Source organism: Acipenser ruthenus, chromosome 13 (genome assembly GCF_902713425.1).
Source record: "Acipenser ruthenus chromosome 13, fAciRut3.2 maternal haplotype, whole genome shotgun sequence".
NCBI classification, from domain to species: domain Eukaryota; kingdom Metazoa; phylum Chordata; class Actinopteri; order Acipenseriformes; family Acipenseridae; genus Acipenser; species Acipenser ruthenus.
In genome coordinates, this window is record NC_081201.1 from 34,712,555 (window position 1) to 34,729,832 (window position 17,278).

A 17,278-nucleotide genomic window follows, 5' to 3' on the forward strand; every position below is an offset into this window, starting at 1 on the left:
TACCCTTACAAGACTATTCAGTATCATGCTGCAAATTGCATTATATGTTGTAGTCAATGTATAGGACCTATAGACAGTATTGCAGCGTCACTATTTATTTATTTATTTATTTATTTGTATCCAGGTAGGCCACATAACCCTACTGTGTACTGTTGATGTGAAAATTAATTTAGCCATATGAGCACATATTCTTACAAAGAAAAAAAACTTGTTTTGACCTTTTTAAAGTTGAGACTGATGGACCTGCCCATTAATCCATGTACAAAATGACATTTCTTTCCTTAGACAGCTTTTGTGTGTGTGTGTGTGTGTGTGTGTGTGTGTGTGTGTGGATCTCAGCAGTTCCCAGATTTGTTGGATTATTTGCCAAAGGTTTTAAGAGGCAGAAACTAATGTGCCCTGCAATTCCTCTACAAGACATAATTAGTGAGATACTGTATAGGTGAATAGTAGGACTGACTAAATTGAACATACATTCTGTAACTAATTCAAATGGAAATTCAGAACACAATTGTAAAAGAGGCTTTTCCCGAATGCCTTATTTTAACATTATTGCTGTCCTCCTGAGTTCCCATCAGCCAGAAATTCCCTCTCAAATTCCCACATTTCTGTGCAAAACCAATACAGTATATAGACAAATATCTATTAATTCAAAGAGGCAAACACCAGGTCATTCTCTTAATAATGTAGACTAATGAATTTTCAGTGCAAGCTGTTTAGAGCCTAGGGATCAGAGAAAGTATAAGATGTGGAAATGGTTCTGCTCAGATCACTACTGATGCCACTGGGACTGACTTGAAAGTGATTTGATGTCAGACTTGTTTGTTTCCATCAGCAGCAGATCAAATCAATTTCAATTGGGACTCTGTCAGACCCAGTTAGTATTGCTGGCTGGCATAACTGTATCACTCCAAATGACTGAAGGATGCGAGAGGCAGGTTTTAAATCTTAAGCAAACATGCTGTGTTTATTTCTTTCATAGTCAGTTCAGCCTTCCTTAATTCATGCAATCAGCACTCTGTGAACATTCATGAGTAATGCTCTAGAAATATCTTCTTTGATTATCTGCTAACCAGGTTGAATTAGAAAGAAAATGTGTTAGAGTTTATTTATGTATAGTCCAGAACCAGCTCTTACAACTGTTATTTACAGTGCATAGTATTGAAAGCAATGCTGCTTGGGTATATCAAGTGTCCCATTTGGTACCTTCTGAAGTAAAGATAGAAAACCCTGTTACCATTACACAAATATATGAAACAGCTTAGAATAAAGCAGACAGGAACAAAAGTACATGACAGGGCTTGGCTAAAAGCAGTGGCACACAGCAGATGTCCTTTAAGAGAGGATCCATCTTCATCAATCAATGCTTCTCTGTAGTATTTGGTCCAGTAATTTCTAAAAATTAAATTAAAAGAAAGAAAGAAAAGAAATACATTATTATTATTTTTTTTGCCCATTAGTGTAAACATGTGGTTTGGATTAAATTAAAATTATGGCAGTGCCATGGCCAATGAAAAGTAAAGCTATGGCGCCCGCCATAAACTTTGATGTAATTCAGGCTCTTGTTACAAATGTGTTTACTACACTTGCCTAGTGCCATCACATGTTTAAACAAAGTTCCTTAAAGGTGGCACTGGATAATGGCGGTGTTGTTATGTTTTAAGATACTATTGCTTCCATGTATAACATTTATAAATAATGAAGGAAAGATATGTGTGTTTTTAACAATGTTTGAATATTATTTAAAAGCACAGCTGTGCAATGGCATCCCCTGTTGAGGATTGGCATTAGGGTTCACAGTATTTCCTTGACTTCATCTATAAATACTGCTCTGTAATCAGAGATCAGAAAGCAATCTGGCAGTGACTGGCGAGACAGACTGTTAACCTCCAGACCACCTATGTAAGTAACAACACAACATGGCAGCTCTCACAAAGGCTCTAATTATCCAAGGTCAGTTTGCATTTTCTTTTTGTTTACACGCTTGAATGATCCTGGGTCCATTGCTGCACGACCAATACAAGATGAACATGAAGTCTGCAGGTGAGCCATCATATTTGACTTTGAACTTCACTTGCCTGACTGGCAAGGACACGCTATCTCAGCAGCGTAACAAAGTGCTTGCCAATCAGGTATCACAACTAAACAAAGGGTGACACTTTAACAGCTCAGAGCTTGCTGTCAGCAACAAAAATTTCAGCTCTTTTTTATGTCAGACCTCAGAAGGATGTCTATAGGAAGAAACAAAATCATCTGGCTCATGCATGTAAAAAAAGAAAATGAAAACAAAAGATTCCTATCCTTGTCACTGCTTTCATTTTGTTTCCCCCTTTATAAAAGACAACTGCCAACCTGGAATGAGCAATAGCACAATTCAGAAATGTAAATGTATGTAAGTATTTCCACATTCAACACACTGCTGCTGCCAAACAGTGACCTCTGCTGGTGAGAAGCAAACATTTCACCTGCCCCTCTTCCACTCAAACAAACACTGTACCCAGCAGGTAGGTATAGTGCCTGATCACTGAAAAAGCTGGCTTCCTCGCCTTCACAATCAAATTTTGCACACTTGCTGTACTACTGCAATCAGTTCTAACATGGCATTACGAGAGGGGTCAACGGATGCATAGAGCTACAGCAGGAATCCTGCATGCTAGCACACCCCAGTCCCATGAATGGAGAGTGTTGCTTGATATCAGCTGTAGTACAAAGTTATACCTTTTTAAAAAGCTCAGCCCGCAGCCTGTTTGTTTGCGATACCACTTTTTTCTGTTCTTCTTCCTTTCTCCTTTTCACTTCGGGCAGCTGTTTGTAAATCCTGTCAATATTTGCAATCAAGAGAAAACACTGTTTCAGTTTTGCAGAGTGCAGGAGGGGCCAGCAGAGCCCATTGTCAATTGCCTGCTTTGACCGTGAATGGGGAAGTACAAAGGGATGCTTCACAGCTGAAATGAAGACTTCTTTATCACTGTGGAAGCAGATCACTCCACCCATTTTAGCAGATGAAAAGAAATGCCAAAGTCCATTCACTGTTGAAAATGGAATTGGTTTACAGTTTAAGAAGGGTTACAATTGTCTTATCACAGAAACAAAAAGCCTTGTTGCTTGGACTATATGTATGCTACTGAAATGCACACAACTTTTAACACACAAAACATTTGTAAATCCTAAGGTGTGAGTGTGTCTCAAAGCACAATCATGAACTTCAAATCATTAGAAATAATCTATAAAGGGTGTATTAGTTCATGATGTATTAAAAAAAAAAAAAACATTCAGATCCTCTAGAGCTATGATTATAAATACCATTCTAAAATACATGAATAAAAGTGACTTGACTTACTTTCTTAACCTTGTAAAGAGCATTTTTAAGTTATGGATATTGAAGTAATTTTGATTATTAGATCACATACTGTGCACTTATAATTTTAATTTCATTATATAGTAAATCACAGAATATCTTTCATAACCAAATAGAGATACAAACACAAATTTATTAAGCATATCTAATATAATAAAAAGAAACTGCCCTACTAAAATAAATATTCAACAAAGCTGCTTTTTACCGTTTAGATCTCAGTTGCATCTCCTTTCCTGGAATGGTTCTCTCCTTTGGCTTGAAAAGGTTATCTGAAAACAACAGGGACAGTAATGTGTGGGAGTGCAGATCAATTGTTGTGCTATTTAATTGTTCCAGTCACTTTCTTGTTGTTAAAGCTAAGTTCGTCCTTATCGACAGACACACAGCATTTATCATTGGTAAATACCAACACACTGGGACCAGCTGTCCAATTAAGAAATGAACTGGTTTAGGTTGTATTGTTTGTTTTTCTATTTAGGAATGTGTAGGTTGCAGGCTTCTAAACAGAAATGGTTTGAAGACACTGATGCAACGACTACTGGGTTTAACAAAGTTAATTTTAAAAGTGCACTTGCTAGTTTCTTAAAGCAATCCTACTACTTGTCATTAGCTTTAGGTGTGCCTGAGCAACATTGATTTACTTCCCCACCTCACTTCCCACAATCAGCCTTGACCAGTCTGTTCAGAATTTTCTTTTTTTTTAATGGTTTGTATGGGGAATAATTATCTATGCAGGAACACATCGTAAACATTAGAGAATCATACAAAACAAACATATTATTAAACAGCTAAGAAATGAAACATATGTAGTTGAGGCAGCGAGAAATTAAGATGATGAAATGATATATTGGAATATAAAAAAACTGTGGGAACACGAAAACAAAAAAATATTTTCCCTTGTGTAGTTCATGGCCAAGATGTTTGTATCCTCTGTGCAGAACCTTTTCTCCTCATCCAGCACAGAATAGACCGCCCATTATCACTACAGTGCACGTTAAATTGAGCATCTAGACACTGTCGCTATAATGGCAGTTTCAAACACCCTAACGAGATCCATTCAAATAAAAATGCATTTTAAAATTGTGCCTCTTGTGTTGCACATATTTAGAAAATGTATTTTTCAACATCGCTATTGTTTTAATATTGCTGCCACTTTTTTAAAGGGCATATAAACATCTGCTTGACGTTGCAGGATTGAAAATGAAGCAATTTGAACACCAGGGACTCTTCAATTCAGCCCAGAAGGAGGTCTCATTCATACACTGCTGTTAACACTAGATCAGGACAATAGCCTACAGTATTTTGGTCTAATTAGCCATTTAAAATGCAATGCTGTACTACCACACATTGTGAATTTGAGTAATAGGGTAGTTGGGTAGCTACATGGCAAGCAAGTATGCTTGTAATTACAAAAGAGGCACCCTGGTAGATAATTATACTGGAATGCAACAACTTGCTTTTATGAATTTCATTATACCTTAATAAACCAAATGTTCTATTGAAGAGAATCATGTGAATGAAAACTGCACAGATGTGGGTATTTACATATAAATTATTTAGAATGTCAATCAGTTTTTTCTTGTAAGACAAGAAGGCCTGGATGGGAGAAATGTGCTGCCGGTAATTTACTATGCATTATGTCACCTTTTTAGAAAATTCAATTTACATTAAAGGAATAATGGGCTCAAGCACTCCAGCACAACTCACATATCTTTCAGAAACACAAATAAATATAGCTCTATATTTTTACAATACATGTTTATATTTTTGAAGCACATCAGGGAAATTGAGTCTCAGCAAGACAGTTTCAATGAAGCAGTGCTAACATGTGCTATCTGGTTTTCTAGTAGAAAGATACAGAAACATGAAGAGGAAGAGAGTTGCTCTATGGACTAAAAAAAATGTGGTTCTAATAAATGTCATTGAATTGATAGAACTGCAACCTACTTGCCGCATGTACATTCAGTTTCTCGCATTAGGACAGGGTTTTGTTTAAATAAAGGTAATGTTTGATAGTATATACCACTGAGAGGGTGTGGTCTGGTGCACTGCCTCTTTCTGTTGGCGGTGCTGGAGGGTATTCCTGGGGGTGGGCTCACACGCTCGCTCTGCTCGGCTCTCCTCTGGAGTGCTCGCAGTTCAAGCTGCTGCACGCGCTCCCTGGAACGGGTTATGAAGTCAGGCCGAAGGAGTTCCAGGGCTTCCTGAAAAGGACAGCAATTCATTTTACTATTACAGCTGAAGCACCTGTCTGTCTATCTGTACTTCCCCTCCACCAAAACATTAACTGCTGCTGTGACCTTATCAGCATTATACCATAGTAAAACTATTGCAAAGTCTAGTAAATCAAACAGGTTATGTGGTAAAAAAAAAAAAAAAACATGGTAAAGTACAGTAAACATTCTAGTAATGGGTAAATAATATGGTAATCTGCAAATCAGTTCATACAGAGGGTGTGCAGTATATGAAGTCACAGGACATAGGTCGGATCCTACTGTAAACGTCAACCTCTGATGCTGTGCAATGTCTCATTCTACTCACATCAGAACAAACATATTCAATATATGATCTACTTAACCATTTACACCAGAGGAACAGTAAGGCGGTGTAATAGAGAGCTGATTTGCAGATAAAAAAAAAATGTCTGTAGACATACTAGACTACATATTATATACAGTCGTTCTAAGCTTTAAAATATGCTAAGAACGGTCCAATCAAGACAATAGTTTGACGCTGTACTTATCATCAAATCCGAATTCCACTGCCCTATTCATTGTTCACAGATGAACTTTCGTGTCTCTTACTCTTAGAGTCAATGTTGTCCGAGAGCCGTCCTCAAGGTCAGTGTGGGACTGAACACACTGATTTGGTTTCCCTGGGTTCCTGGTATGTTCTGTTATCATGCTGGGGGTGGACTGCTGTCTGATGTCTTCTTTCTCACAGTCTGACACTTTGCCCAAGCTTTTTATGTCATCTATTAAAGGGAGAGAAGGGAAAAGATTACCATCTTAACTAGAGAAGCCCTTTTTTAAAAAATAAACATCACAAAAGTTTTCTTGAACTTTCTGAAGCCTCATTCAAGCTGCAGTATCGTAATGATGACGCCTCATATCTCCTTTCTAATTTACATAATATTCTAGTAGTAGTATTTCCAACATTACCTTTGAAACAACCGGATTTTAAGACTTTATTTGAACATACAAAAGAAAAACGAGAGATTTAAAAAGAAGAAACAAGATTACCAAAAGTATCCCAAGTAATTTTGGAAAACGCCTTAGAATCCCTTGCCAAAACAGCCTCTGGACTGTCTGGTATCTGGTACACGAGCTGTGTTTGGAGTTTTGCTTGCGCTGTCACTGTAACTGCACTGCAGTAATTTCCCTTCAATAAATAGTCACCGGTTGGAGGGGAACCTCTCTTGAGTGCATCTTGTTCCGGAAGGGAAGCAAAGCTGCCTACACCCTGATCAGCAGTCTGCTTCCTGTTTGGATAACTGGAAGTCTGGAGGCCTGTAATGCCAAAGACAAAAGTAAACAACAAACTGAGCATGAGCATCTCACAGAAGCCTTTTGTCTACAGTGATGAAAGGTTTTTCATTAAAGTAATTTAGATATCTTACATACCTTGGCCATCATCGAGATGCAGGATCCTGAAATTGTTCCGATGCTTGCTGGTCTCATAATTAAATTGATGTTCTTGTTTGTCTATTTGTGGTGCTAATACACAAAGGGCCCCTTTTGTCAAGGCAGCAGCCCTTGATTGTGCACTTGATTGAGACGCAATGCCCCAGATGCCGTCGACACATGAATGTTTCTGAGGAGTTAACCCATTTTGATTTAATGGAGGGACTGTGGAAGTCTCCTGGTTCATTTCTGTATTATCAGATACTCTGCTGCTGTTCCCAGTGGGTTTAGGACCTGGTAAATAATTTTCATTAGTCTTGCCACTTCCGCCATCTAGTGTTTCTTTGGGAGAACTGCTGTTCAGATACAAAGAGAGGGCTGATCTGTGAACTTGTGGGACGGTGTTTCTTTCAGGCTTATGGATGGAAAAGGAAAGGGACTTGTCCAGGTACAAGACAGCATTTGCTGACTCAGCTGGCACCTTATAGTGGGTGGACGATCGAACCAAACCCTGTGACGAGGAGGCAGAGGAGCCTCTTCTGTCCCCTTCCTCACGCAAATGAGAATATGCGTTCTCTTTGTTTTCACCTTCAGTGTAACTGTGCCTGTGCTCGGGCACCCTAGCTTTTCTACCACTCTCGGTGTAACTGTACCTGTGCCTGTACTCTGTCACCTTTATTATCGTGGCTTTTCTGTTTCTCAGGACAGGTTTACAGTGCCTGCCAATCGAAGGCCTGTCCACAGTGACAACAGGATCAACAGCATTTAAAGGCAAAGCTCCCTCTGTATGTTTTAGACAGGAGTCAGGAGTTGTTTCTGGTGGTCTGCTGGCCGGTGTTGTCACTCTCCGAGCTGCTATTGTGATGGATGAGAATCCTGGTCTCATCTTAGACAGGTCAGCTTTACTCTTCATGTGAGCCGAGTTTGTCTGACACACATTTTCTCTGGAAGTCCTCAGAATTCCTATTGTCCTTGGTTGTTCTGCCGGAAGTGAGGGACTCATGCAGGGTGCTGCACATTCCTTCCTGTGTGGATTATCAGAGTGAATCAAATCAGGCTGAAATAATGACAAGGCTGTCCTGTTTCCCTGGAGGTCTTGAAAGTAACCCCCAATGGGAGCAGGCAGACTGTTTTCCAGCAAACCAACTTTCTCTTTGATGAAGGCCTGCAAGGAAAAAACAAAATAAAAAATAAAAACCTTATTATTTATGTATCCCTTCCTAGTAGGACAGTATGTTTTGTACAGTTATATTAAGTTTAACCAATCTGGTCATGATTCCAGAGTTGAGAGATACGCCCATACAAATTAACCAGTCCTCCCCTCCCTGTTGTTTGTGAAGCCAAAATAGAATTTACACATTAGTGTGTCCCTGATAAATTCTAATGTCAGCTAAAGCAAAGTATTATTGGCTTTTGCTGTGTTGTACAATTACAGTAAATAAGAAACAGTCAATTTGTTCATATGTATTTGTTTTAATTTTTTAAAGCATATTATTGATTTCCTGTGCATCAGTTGTAATTCAATCCAGATCAGTTAAACGTTCAAGGGCAACAGTGTACCTGTTCCATACCATGAATTTGATGTCACTTAATTGTTTCCTCAATTGTACCTTATCATTTCTTAAAGGTATACTACTGTAATCAAAGGTTTTTTAAAAATATATTGCTAATTAACTCTAGTACCCTTTCCACTGCCCCCTTAAAATAGCTTAGTTCAACTTTTTTATTTCCAAAATGTGTTCTGCACTTTAAACTTCTCTGGAGGGTGGTTCAAACACAGCTGGCTAGCCTTTTTCTTTAACAAAGCTCTTTATAGAATGAATTACTGTTTTTCATCCAGAATGCAGCAGCCACATGCAGTGAACACTTACTGCCAGAGACTGCTGCCCGACCAACTAACTGAATTCCACTTGGATAGCTGTTTTGTGAACAAAGGCAAAGGAAACTCAGGTAAGATCCTAGCACAGAATCATGTATTTTTCTGCACAGTATATCATTTTGCATTGGCTTTTACAAAGACACAAAATGAAAAATGAAAGGGAAAATTGTACCTTGCGAATGTCTGCGGTACCTTTAAAAGGAAATCCCTCAAATCTCAACCCTGTTGAAGATATACAAGAATTACACTGGTTACCTTCACTTGCATCTGTAATTTAGAAAACGAACAAAACACATACAGTTACTGTTGAATAATAACATATACAGCTGGATATTAGACAGTGGTGCAAATTCTAGTATAATTAGATCAAATGAAAGAACGCACAAAGACTTCAAAGATATTAGTTACATTCAATTAATAGACATAGATAGCCGAAAGAATGGTCAAGCTGTGAATAAAAGGTGTTTAAAGAAAAATTGTAAATGTAGTTCTTCCAGGATTACATTTTTAAATATGCTGCTTTTTTATTAAATTTTTCGAAGTACCATCAAAACAAACAACTGTGATGATGGTACTGCAGTGTTATCATTATATAACACGCATTGTCATAGCTTTTGATACTGTATCTGGTACTTTTAAAAGCTACCAGCAGCAGCCGTAAGTATAATTTAATCCTAGTGAAAGTGCCATACGCTTTTATCAATATGAATATATTTTTACATTTTCTTTGAAGTTAAAAAACAAAAACAAAAGAAGTACAAAATAAACATGTATCAGCTTAGAAATACTCCAGGTTACTAAAGTTCAGCCAATTAGAAGTTTCTCACTTTACATGAAAATCGTGAAAGAGTTTCCAAGGGGATTGTCATTATAAACAACTCTCTGAAGAGAGGGCTGTTGCTATGCAACCAGCATGTGAGTCACTATTCCTCTCTCCCCCAACATACACAACTCAAACCACTTGCACTAAAAACAGGAGCCTGAAAGAACGGCTGTGGAGAACTTTACTTCTGATTCACATGGAAAATATTAGGAATAATTACTTTAAAATAAAATGCTTGGAACACAAGCATTAAGGCTTCCGGAGCTGTTTGATCTCCTCTATACCTCATTATTATTTCTTGCAATTATAGATAATGTATGCAAGACCCTGCTATTATATTGATGAGACAAATGCTTTTTTGTACTACTAATTAATGATTATTGATATTATAATGAGAACATTACCTACATTCAATTTATGCTAATGTATTAAAATATTGGCAGATACAATATGTAGGTACAGTTTAATGTGAAGACCAATTCATTATTAATATAACTCAGCATCAGTCCATCTAGGCCTATCTCAATTCAAATTTTCTAATAAAACCATGCTTTTGTGTTAGTTCCTTTGGTGGTCATAATATAGGGATCCCATTACATCACTGCCTTGAAGGCAAAAAAAATAAATAAATAAATAACTTTTTCTAATGTCAGGTTGTACTTCCGTTACCTAGGAAACTGCACATCTGCTACCAGAATGTGACAGATTATTTGATACATAGTAAATCCTTAAAGGACAACATGGAGCATCCATTTCCTTGAATCCTAGAATGAAATTAGGATTTTGTTCGTTTTCCTGGCGCTATTTATTTAACTGGAACCGGACATGTGGATGAAATATAGTAAAATAATAAAATAACATTTATTAAAATAAATTATTTTAACCAGTTCGAACAGAATATGTGTGTTAAAAATAAATACAAAATAAATAAATAAACAGTTTCAATGAGGAATGTTTTAAAAGTGTTTTCTACATTCTTAACCGAACTCCTGTTTTTTTTTTTAAAGTGGACAATTCCACATTGTAACAGAGAAACCCTCATTTATCTAATTTGGCCATTTGTATCAGTCTTGCATTGCAGCCTGCAGTGCATTTAATTACTGCACATCAATACATCACATACACATGTTGCTTTATTTTACATAAATAAACCAAATACATGCCATGTTTTACTTTTGCTTGATAATGCATTCAATGAAACTGCTTGAAAATACACTTGCTTTAAAAAAAAAAAGTCTTAAAACTTACCAGGGTACATGCACCTGTTAATAAAGACTGAATGCCGTACAGTGAAGTAAACCTCTGTGACAAAACACTTTGGAAGCTCTGCCTCAGAATCAGCCTTGTAAGGCTTTTGTTGGTACCCAGAACAATTCAAAAGGTTGGGCATGATCTCTCATTTAGAAAATACCAGCCACTAATGTCTGCTGCTCACCTACCACACATTATAGACAACACTAAGTAGGCCACCCTGTAACCAGAGAGGCTGTTCTCTCAACACAACAGCATGCATAATGAATGCTCTTCTCACCTCCCTGGCATTGTCATTCCTTTCAAGCAGCACCGTCTCCCAACCCTAACTCATTCTCACCTTGTTGTCTTTGAATAGCACCCGGATGAATGGAGGTTATCATGCAGATAAGGCCTGTGCTTTGTTGGGATGGGATTGGTGGGTAAATAATTGGTGTCACATAAGCACCGGGTTTAACTGTGTGCAAATTAAAATCCTCCCTGGCTGCAGGCTTTCTTTCTTGAAGAGATGGGCAATTCACATGGCAGAATCCCCTAACAATAATGACATTAACCTTTTATTTGTGCTGACTCCCTTTTCTCTTCATTTTCCTTCACCTCCAACCAGCTTCTTCAGCTTTAACTTGTTAGGTCTGTGTAAGGATGTACTCTTAGAAAAGTTTACCATAGTAAAAAGATAGCAAAGTGTAATAAAGCATAGTGAAAGCAGTAAAGCATAGGAAAGCACTGTAAAGAATAGCAAGGTACGGTAAATCATATTGATAAACATGGCACACCAGGGTAAACGATGGTAAATGCACAGTATAGCCATGGAAAAAGCACGGGAAAACTGCAAAAATACTGTGGTAAACTTTTATAAGGGTATACTTATTATTAAGATGATCACCCCCCATAACTATTAAGCACTCAATAATGCTGAATTTAGAAATACTAAAAGAAACGATTCATGAAAAAACTTTTTAAAAAAGTTGCACAAATTCTTGTCTTGTAGTCCCACTGCCATAGATGCTACTACATGTATTCAATAGAAATATGTTCTAACTGGTAGTACAGATGGTCGAGTTTTAGCTCCACAACAATTCTCTCACTAACCAGGACCCACTTATTGTTACTTAATTACCATTTTATATACTAAAGAGTTTTAATTGCCTCAGCAGCAGAAAACATTAAACATGGTTTAATTCCTGCTGCCAATATCAACAGCCATCTGCTATAGGGCACTGTTGGCAACCCTGGTATGGAGGCACTAATAACGTCTTTCTTCACTCAGCAATGTTTCATTTTACATAACACTTCAATTGGGATCTTTAACATGAATATTAGTTTGCCTGTCATCAGCAGCATATTACTTGGTGAGTGGTATATAATTTTTTTTTATCACATTTTCACTCAACATCAAAACCTAATTAGGCTTACGTCATTCATCTTGGCACTGGGCAACTTTTCCAAGATGGGACAGGCAGAGAGACTGAACTAACCACCCTCCACCCCCACCCCCATGCAGGACGATGTTTGTTGGATAATGAGGGGAAACTCCCATTGTCCTTGTTTGCTAATCAGAATTGCAAGATCCTAATGAAAATAAGTCACCAATAGCTTTACTGTAAATGGATTTTAATGCGTTTAAAGACAAAGACAAATGACACCACAGAGACTCGCATGCACTCTACAGTAGATATGTAGGTTTTCATAACCTTGACCCGCAAAACGTCATAGTGCTCTAAATAACGATGGTATTTAGATCAACAGATTATAGATCAAATGAATAGACCCCAACAGGATTAAACAGCACATTGCTTCACAGTCAATGTGCTTCTTACTCAAATATTGCTTTTCTTAATAAAACCATAACTATGTATACAGGAACTTCTCTTCAGTTTCCTGCCATGTACATTATTATTGCAGCACAATCTAGTTCACATCAGTATATTGCCAGCAAAACAAAAGGAAACTTGATCCAAAGTGACAGATTGCCAGGCGACTACTTCAATAGACTCTGTGGCTGATCTAGACTATGTCAGGTCCTGATCTCAGGTGAAAGCACTCTAACACAGACTTATCAAAAAAGGGTAGAGTAAAAAAAAGGGTAGAGTAAAGCTACTAACTCTTTATAACTGTGCTGTACATAAAGTAAAACATATTTAAAAAGGGAATAAATACCATCTATGATTTTCATTTTTTATTTTTTATTTTTCATGAAAGTATGGGCATTCCTGTAGTAAACACAGGTGCTGAAGGATCGGAAACACAAACATCATGGTCACCTTACATTTTCTAACTATTCTGAACAATTGCTTTTTACTGATTTCAAAACAATTCAGTGCAATTGCCACTTAAAAAGCAAGAGAAATCACAAGCAAGCTTTTTCAACTGACAACCAAATTGTTCTAAAAAATATTCCACAGATTGCTTCAACCTTGGCTTGCTCACTGCAGGGGACACTGTCTGTCCTAGAATGGAGCGAAGACGAGATTGTATTTGTCATGGTGCCGTATGCAAACCAAGGAGTTTCCTTGAGCTTTATCTATTTACAAGGTATGTATGTAACACTGCATGTGGTATTTAGGTTTAAAACATAAATATGTCTAGAATTTCCAAATAAATGCAACATGATGCAATGCCTACCACAGTCTAAATGTTAAATAAGGGAATCCCCTGTGAGCCAAAGCTACAGAGCCCTCTACCAAGACTTGACTGTGGGGCCTGAAATATTTAGGTCATATAAACAACTCAACTGTGTTTTAGCTGCATTTAAGTTTTGCTTTCCGTGATGTGCTCTCCTCATCCCCAAATGGACAAAACGTTATTTATACAGAAGCCACTTTGTTTGTCTGTTTATTGTAACTATTCAGTAAGGCAATTCACTGAGCAAACAGTGCATGACTCATGAACTGAACGCACTGCCAAAGGCACTAACGGCATCAAAGCAGACACTTTGTAATCCAGAAAACTATTACAAATAAACAAATAAACAGTACAATATCAGAGCAATGGGATCATATTGTCTGGTACAGTATTAGGTATATCTGCACAACAAGGAGCTTGTTTTTCAGTCACTTTTTTTAGAGCATTTGACAGTGCCAGTGAATCCACCTTGACTGCGTGAACCACATGCTTTTAAGGGGAACCCTGGGATAACCACACATGCTGTACATGCCATTTAGAATGATTCCACAGTGCTGTAAAATTGTTGGTGGCTTGTTATTACACTTGGATTTATGTTTAAAAGGACTTTACAAAGGGGCATGATTTATCTGTTGCACGGTACTGTCCATGGCAACATTTCTTGAATTCCAAACACCAACACATACTTGTAAAGGACAAGAGAAGTCAATTGGAAGTAAGTAAATACATTGTAATCTCATAGTTACCTGTAGAAATGTTGTCCTTGTTTCTTGGGGTATGCTTATGGTCCAAGTTGTTTCGCATTGGAGATGAGTTCACCTTCTGTTAAAATAACAAAGGCATAATTACTGAAATGTTCATTTTCTGTTTCAGTCATTGCATCCTGGTGCCTTTGAAAAAAAAAAAGAACCTCAGAAGTTTAAAGCACCCCTGTGTGCTCAACATAGCTCTTAGGATCATGTTCCACCTCCCAGCACATCTGGTACACCACACTGTAACCCTGATAAACCTGTCCTCCTGCAACACTCTGCCCCTAGTGGATGTTAGAAATACCATTCTGTCTAGTAGTGCCCCACACATATTTGATTAATAATGCTGTATTTTAAACGTACCCCCCAACTCCCACCCCCACCCCCACCCCGTCCTTTAAGCTTTAACATATTTGGAGCTCATGAGACCGTCTTTGAGTGCCAGCTACTGAGTGCCAGCTACTGAGTGCTGAGCAGGTTGACTTATATAACATCATTAGATGCCACTGCATTGTGTTCTGTTTCCTGGCACTTCTTGCAGGGTGTCTGGAGTGCAGCAAGAAGCATCTTGTTAAGATGGTTACAATTCTATCTGGCAGCTCTTCTAATATCCTGAAGCTTAAATGGCGTGATGTAGTCACATGGAATAATTTCAACTTGGTAGCAGTGGGGAAAACAAACTCAGTCCTACCTTGTCAAATAATGTAAGATAGCGTATTAGGTGTGGGGTGATATTAAATCAGGTGTCTACAAAGTGGGTGTTTCAAGCAAAATACTGAAAACTGCAAAAAAAAACGTATCAAAAAAGGCAGTCTATTCTTTGTTTTGCCTACACACACAGCAGAAGGAGAGTGTTAGTTAAGCATATACACTGGACATTTTTTTATTTTGTTAAATAAATTGTTTGATCACTGAAATCCAATGGTGATGGCTAATACCACATTTTGCAATTCTTTAAAGGCAAGTTAAAATCCAATTATCCAATTGTTATTGAAATACTGTAAGCATAACAAACTTTTTTTGCAGGCTAAACCTTATTATCAACTTTCTTAGAATTTAATTTTTTTTTTTTAAATAAATAAAAAATAATTATAAAAGTAAACTCAAGCATGCAGGCATTGCATAACTTGACAAAAAACAATCAATCACATGATCTGTATTTTTTTTTTTTAATATACACATATGTCTCTGTATGTCTGTTCTTAGTAAGCCTGATACTTTCCCCACTACTGAATACAGTATCATACCTCTCTTGTTGCAGCAGCGGTCTCTTTCTGCTCCTTATCGCTGTGAATAACGTAGGTGGCTGCTTTCTTCTGCATTGGCAACCATCCTCTATTTACAGTCTCCATCGTGCAGAAAACGACACGTTCCTTCCTTGCCGTACACCTTAAACGAGCCTTCTCCAGACAGCCTTTAGAGATAGGTGTGACACTCCCTCCAGAGGTATCCTCGCTGCATGCAGATTTCGCAGACGTAAACGACCATCTTCTAGAAGGTGGAAAGTAATGTGGGGTAGATTCGAGGATCTCCCGCTGTCGTGGTGCCAACACAATGCCATCATTGTACAGTTCCGGTAGAGACACCGTTCTGACGGACAGTGGTGGTATTTTGATGACTGGAGGGGCCCCTGTTGATTGTTTGAGGAGCCGTTCCATCTGCATCAGTAGGCTTTCCAGGCCGTTGCTTTCTATACAGCTTTTTGGTCGCGGGTTGCTGGGCGGATCAATTTGCACCTGAGCCGCAGACTCACAGGCTATTCTTCTGTGGTTCTCAGGTAGCTGCAGTGGCCTCTCAGATTTATGTTTTCATAATGTTTATTATACACAAGCCATTAATAAAGTAGAAAGGAAAAAAGGCTACCTCAGTTACCACCAGTATCAAATTGGGTTTAGCTGCAGCTACCCTGCTGAAGATGAAGCATTGAGTCTTAAAATAACTTTATTTTAACCCTGTGGTGTTAGCCTTATGTTTTATTTATGTACAAGGTACTTGGCTAAAATTTTAAAACACATTTCAAGAACATAATTGCAGAATATGTATACACAAACCAATTGTTATTAAAAAAACAATATTTAGATTTTAGTGTTAAAAATGATTTGTACACTTACCAACATAATAAGTTTAACCTGCTATAATTGTGATCTTTTCCCAAAAGATCCAGAGTGGCAGACAGAATGTTGTTAGATTACTGTACCTCAAAATCTTATACAACAGAAGCCATCCCTCCCTCTCTTCCTTTGTAAATCTTCAGAGAAGGCTAAGATCAAAACAATACTTTTCTGATGACAGACCGTGTAGCTCAATATTTCTTGATAAAACAGTTTTAGATGCAGTGAACTTCAAATGGATGAGTTTTTGCCCCCTGGAATCTTTTACAGTTTAGCTGGTAAATACAAATCTATAAACTACAGCCCTGGTTCAGAAGCCTGCGAAGAACACATTGTAACTGATGGGAGCTTCTCTAGGCAAGTGTGAATATAACTGTGTGATCCACTTTCAAAGAACAAAGGGGATCTCTGTTACAGTGTACCAGAGGCAGAGCGCACAGACATGGTTCCTTCAGTTTTGTACAACTGGATGAGCCTATTTTTGGCCTTCTGTAAAATGCTCGAGGATATTTTTGTAAAATAATAATAATAATAATAATAATAATAATAATAATAATAATAATAATAATAATAATAATAATAACATCTAAGGGAACTTTGTTTATTTGTTCTGAATACAAGATTGATAATCTTGTTACCAAAGCACAACTGATCTGAAATGTTCCAATTTTGCAATTGTTTTTGGTTGAGCAAGTAGAGACTGCAGTAAACATGTTCTTTGCATAACTGTTTTAAATGTTAGTTTCATACACAAATGCACCAGTGACCACATCCAATGCGTGTGGGAAATGATTATTGGTTTTAGAGTACGTTAGGCAAATCCAGACATATCCAAACAAGTATACACACTAGAAGATGA

The 17,278-nt window shown here is 37.6% G+C and overlaps 1 protein-coding gene across 4 annotated transcripts; it reads right to left on the minus strand.

Moving 5' to 3' along the window:
- Positions 1-946: 946 nt before the first annotated feature.
- LOC117418397 ((E2-independent) E3 ubiquitin-conjugating enzyme FATS-like) lies at positions 947-16,750 on the minus strand. 4 transcript variants are annotated; one of them, XM_034031391.3, is made up of 10 exons: positions 16,420-16,750; positions 14,306-14,381; positions 9,033-9,082; positions 6,982-8,146; positions 6,601-6,867; positions 6,163-6,332; positions 5,382-5,562; positions 3,564-3,627; positions 2,719-2,818; positions 947-1,395 (listed from the first exon to the last, which is right to left on the minus strand). In XM_034031391.3, the coding sequence occupies exons 1-10, from the start codon at positions 16,423-16,425 to the stop codon at positions 1,357-1,359; spliced, it is 2,118 nt and encodes a 705-aa protein (XP_033887282.2). In that variant the 5' UTR covers positions 16,426-16,750; the 3' UTR covers positions 947-1,356. The 4 variants fall into 4 exon arrangements, with proteins under 4 accessions (XP_033887282.2, XP_033887281.2, XP_033887280.2 ...); XM_034031390.3 differs by having other exon boundaries at positions 6,757-6,867; positions 15,556-16,750; XM_034031389.3 differs by having other exon boundaries at positions 15,556-16,750.
- Positions 16,751-17,278: the final 528 nt, after the last annotated feature.

Excerpts from the sequence above, each read along its gene's own strand:
- LOC117418397 (XM_034031389.3), bottom strand. The coding sequence starts at position 15,972 with ATGCAGATGGAACGGCTCCTCAAACAATCAACAGGGGCCCCTCCAGTC. Across the intron at positions 9,083-14,305 it reads CAAGGACAACATTTCTACAG|GGTTGAGATTTGAGGGATTT; the intron begins GTAACTATGAGA and ends TATCTTCAACAG. Across the intron at positions 3,628-5,381 it reads CAGACCACACCCTCTCAGTG|ATAACCTTTTCAAGCCAAAG; the intron begins GTATATACTATC and ends TGTTGTTTTCAG.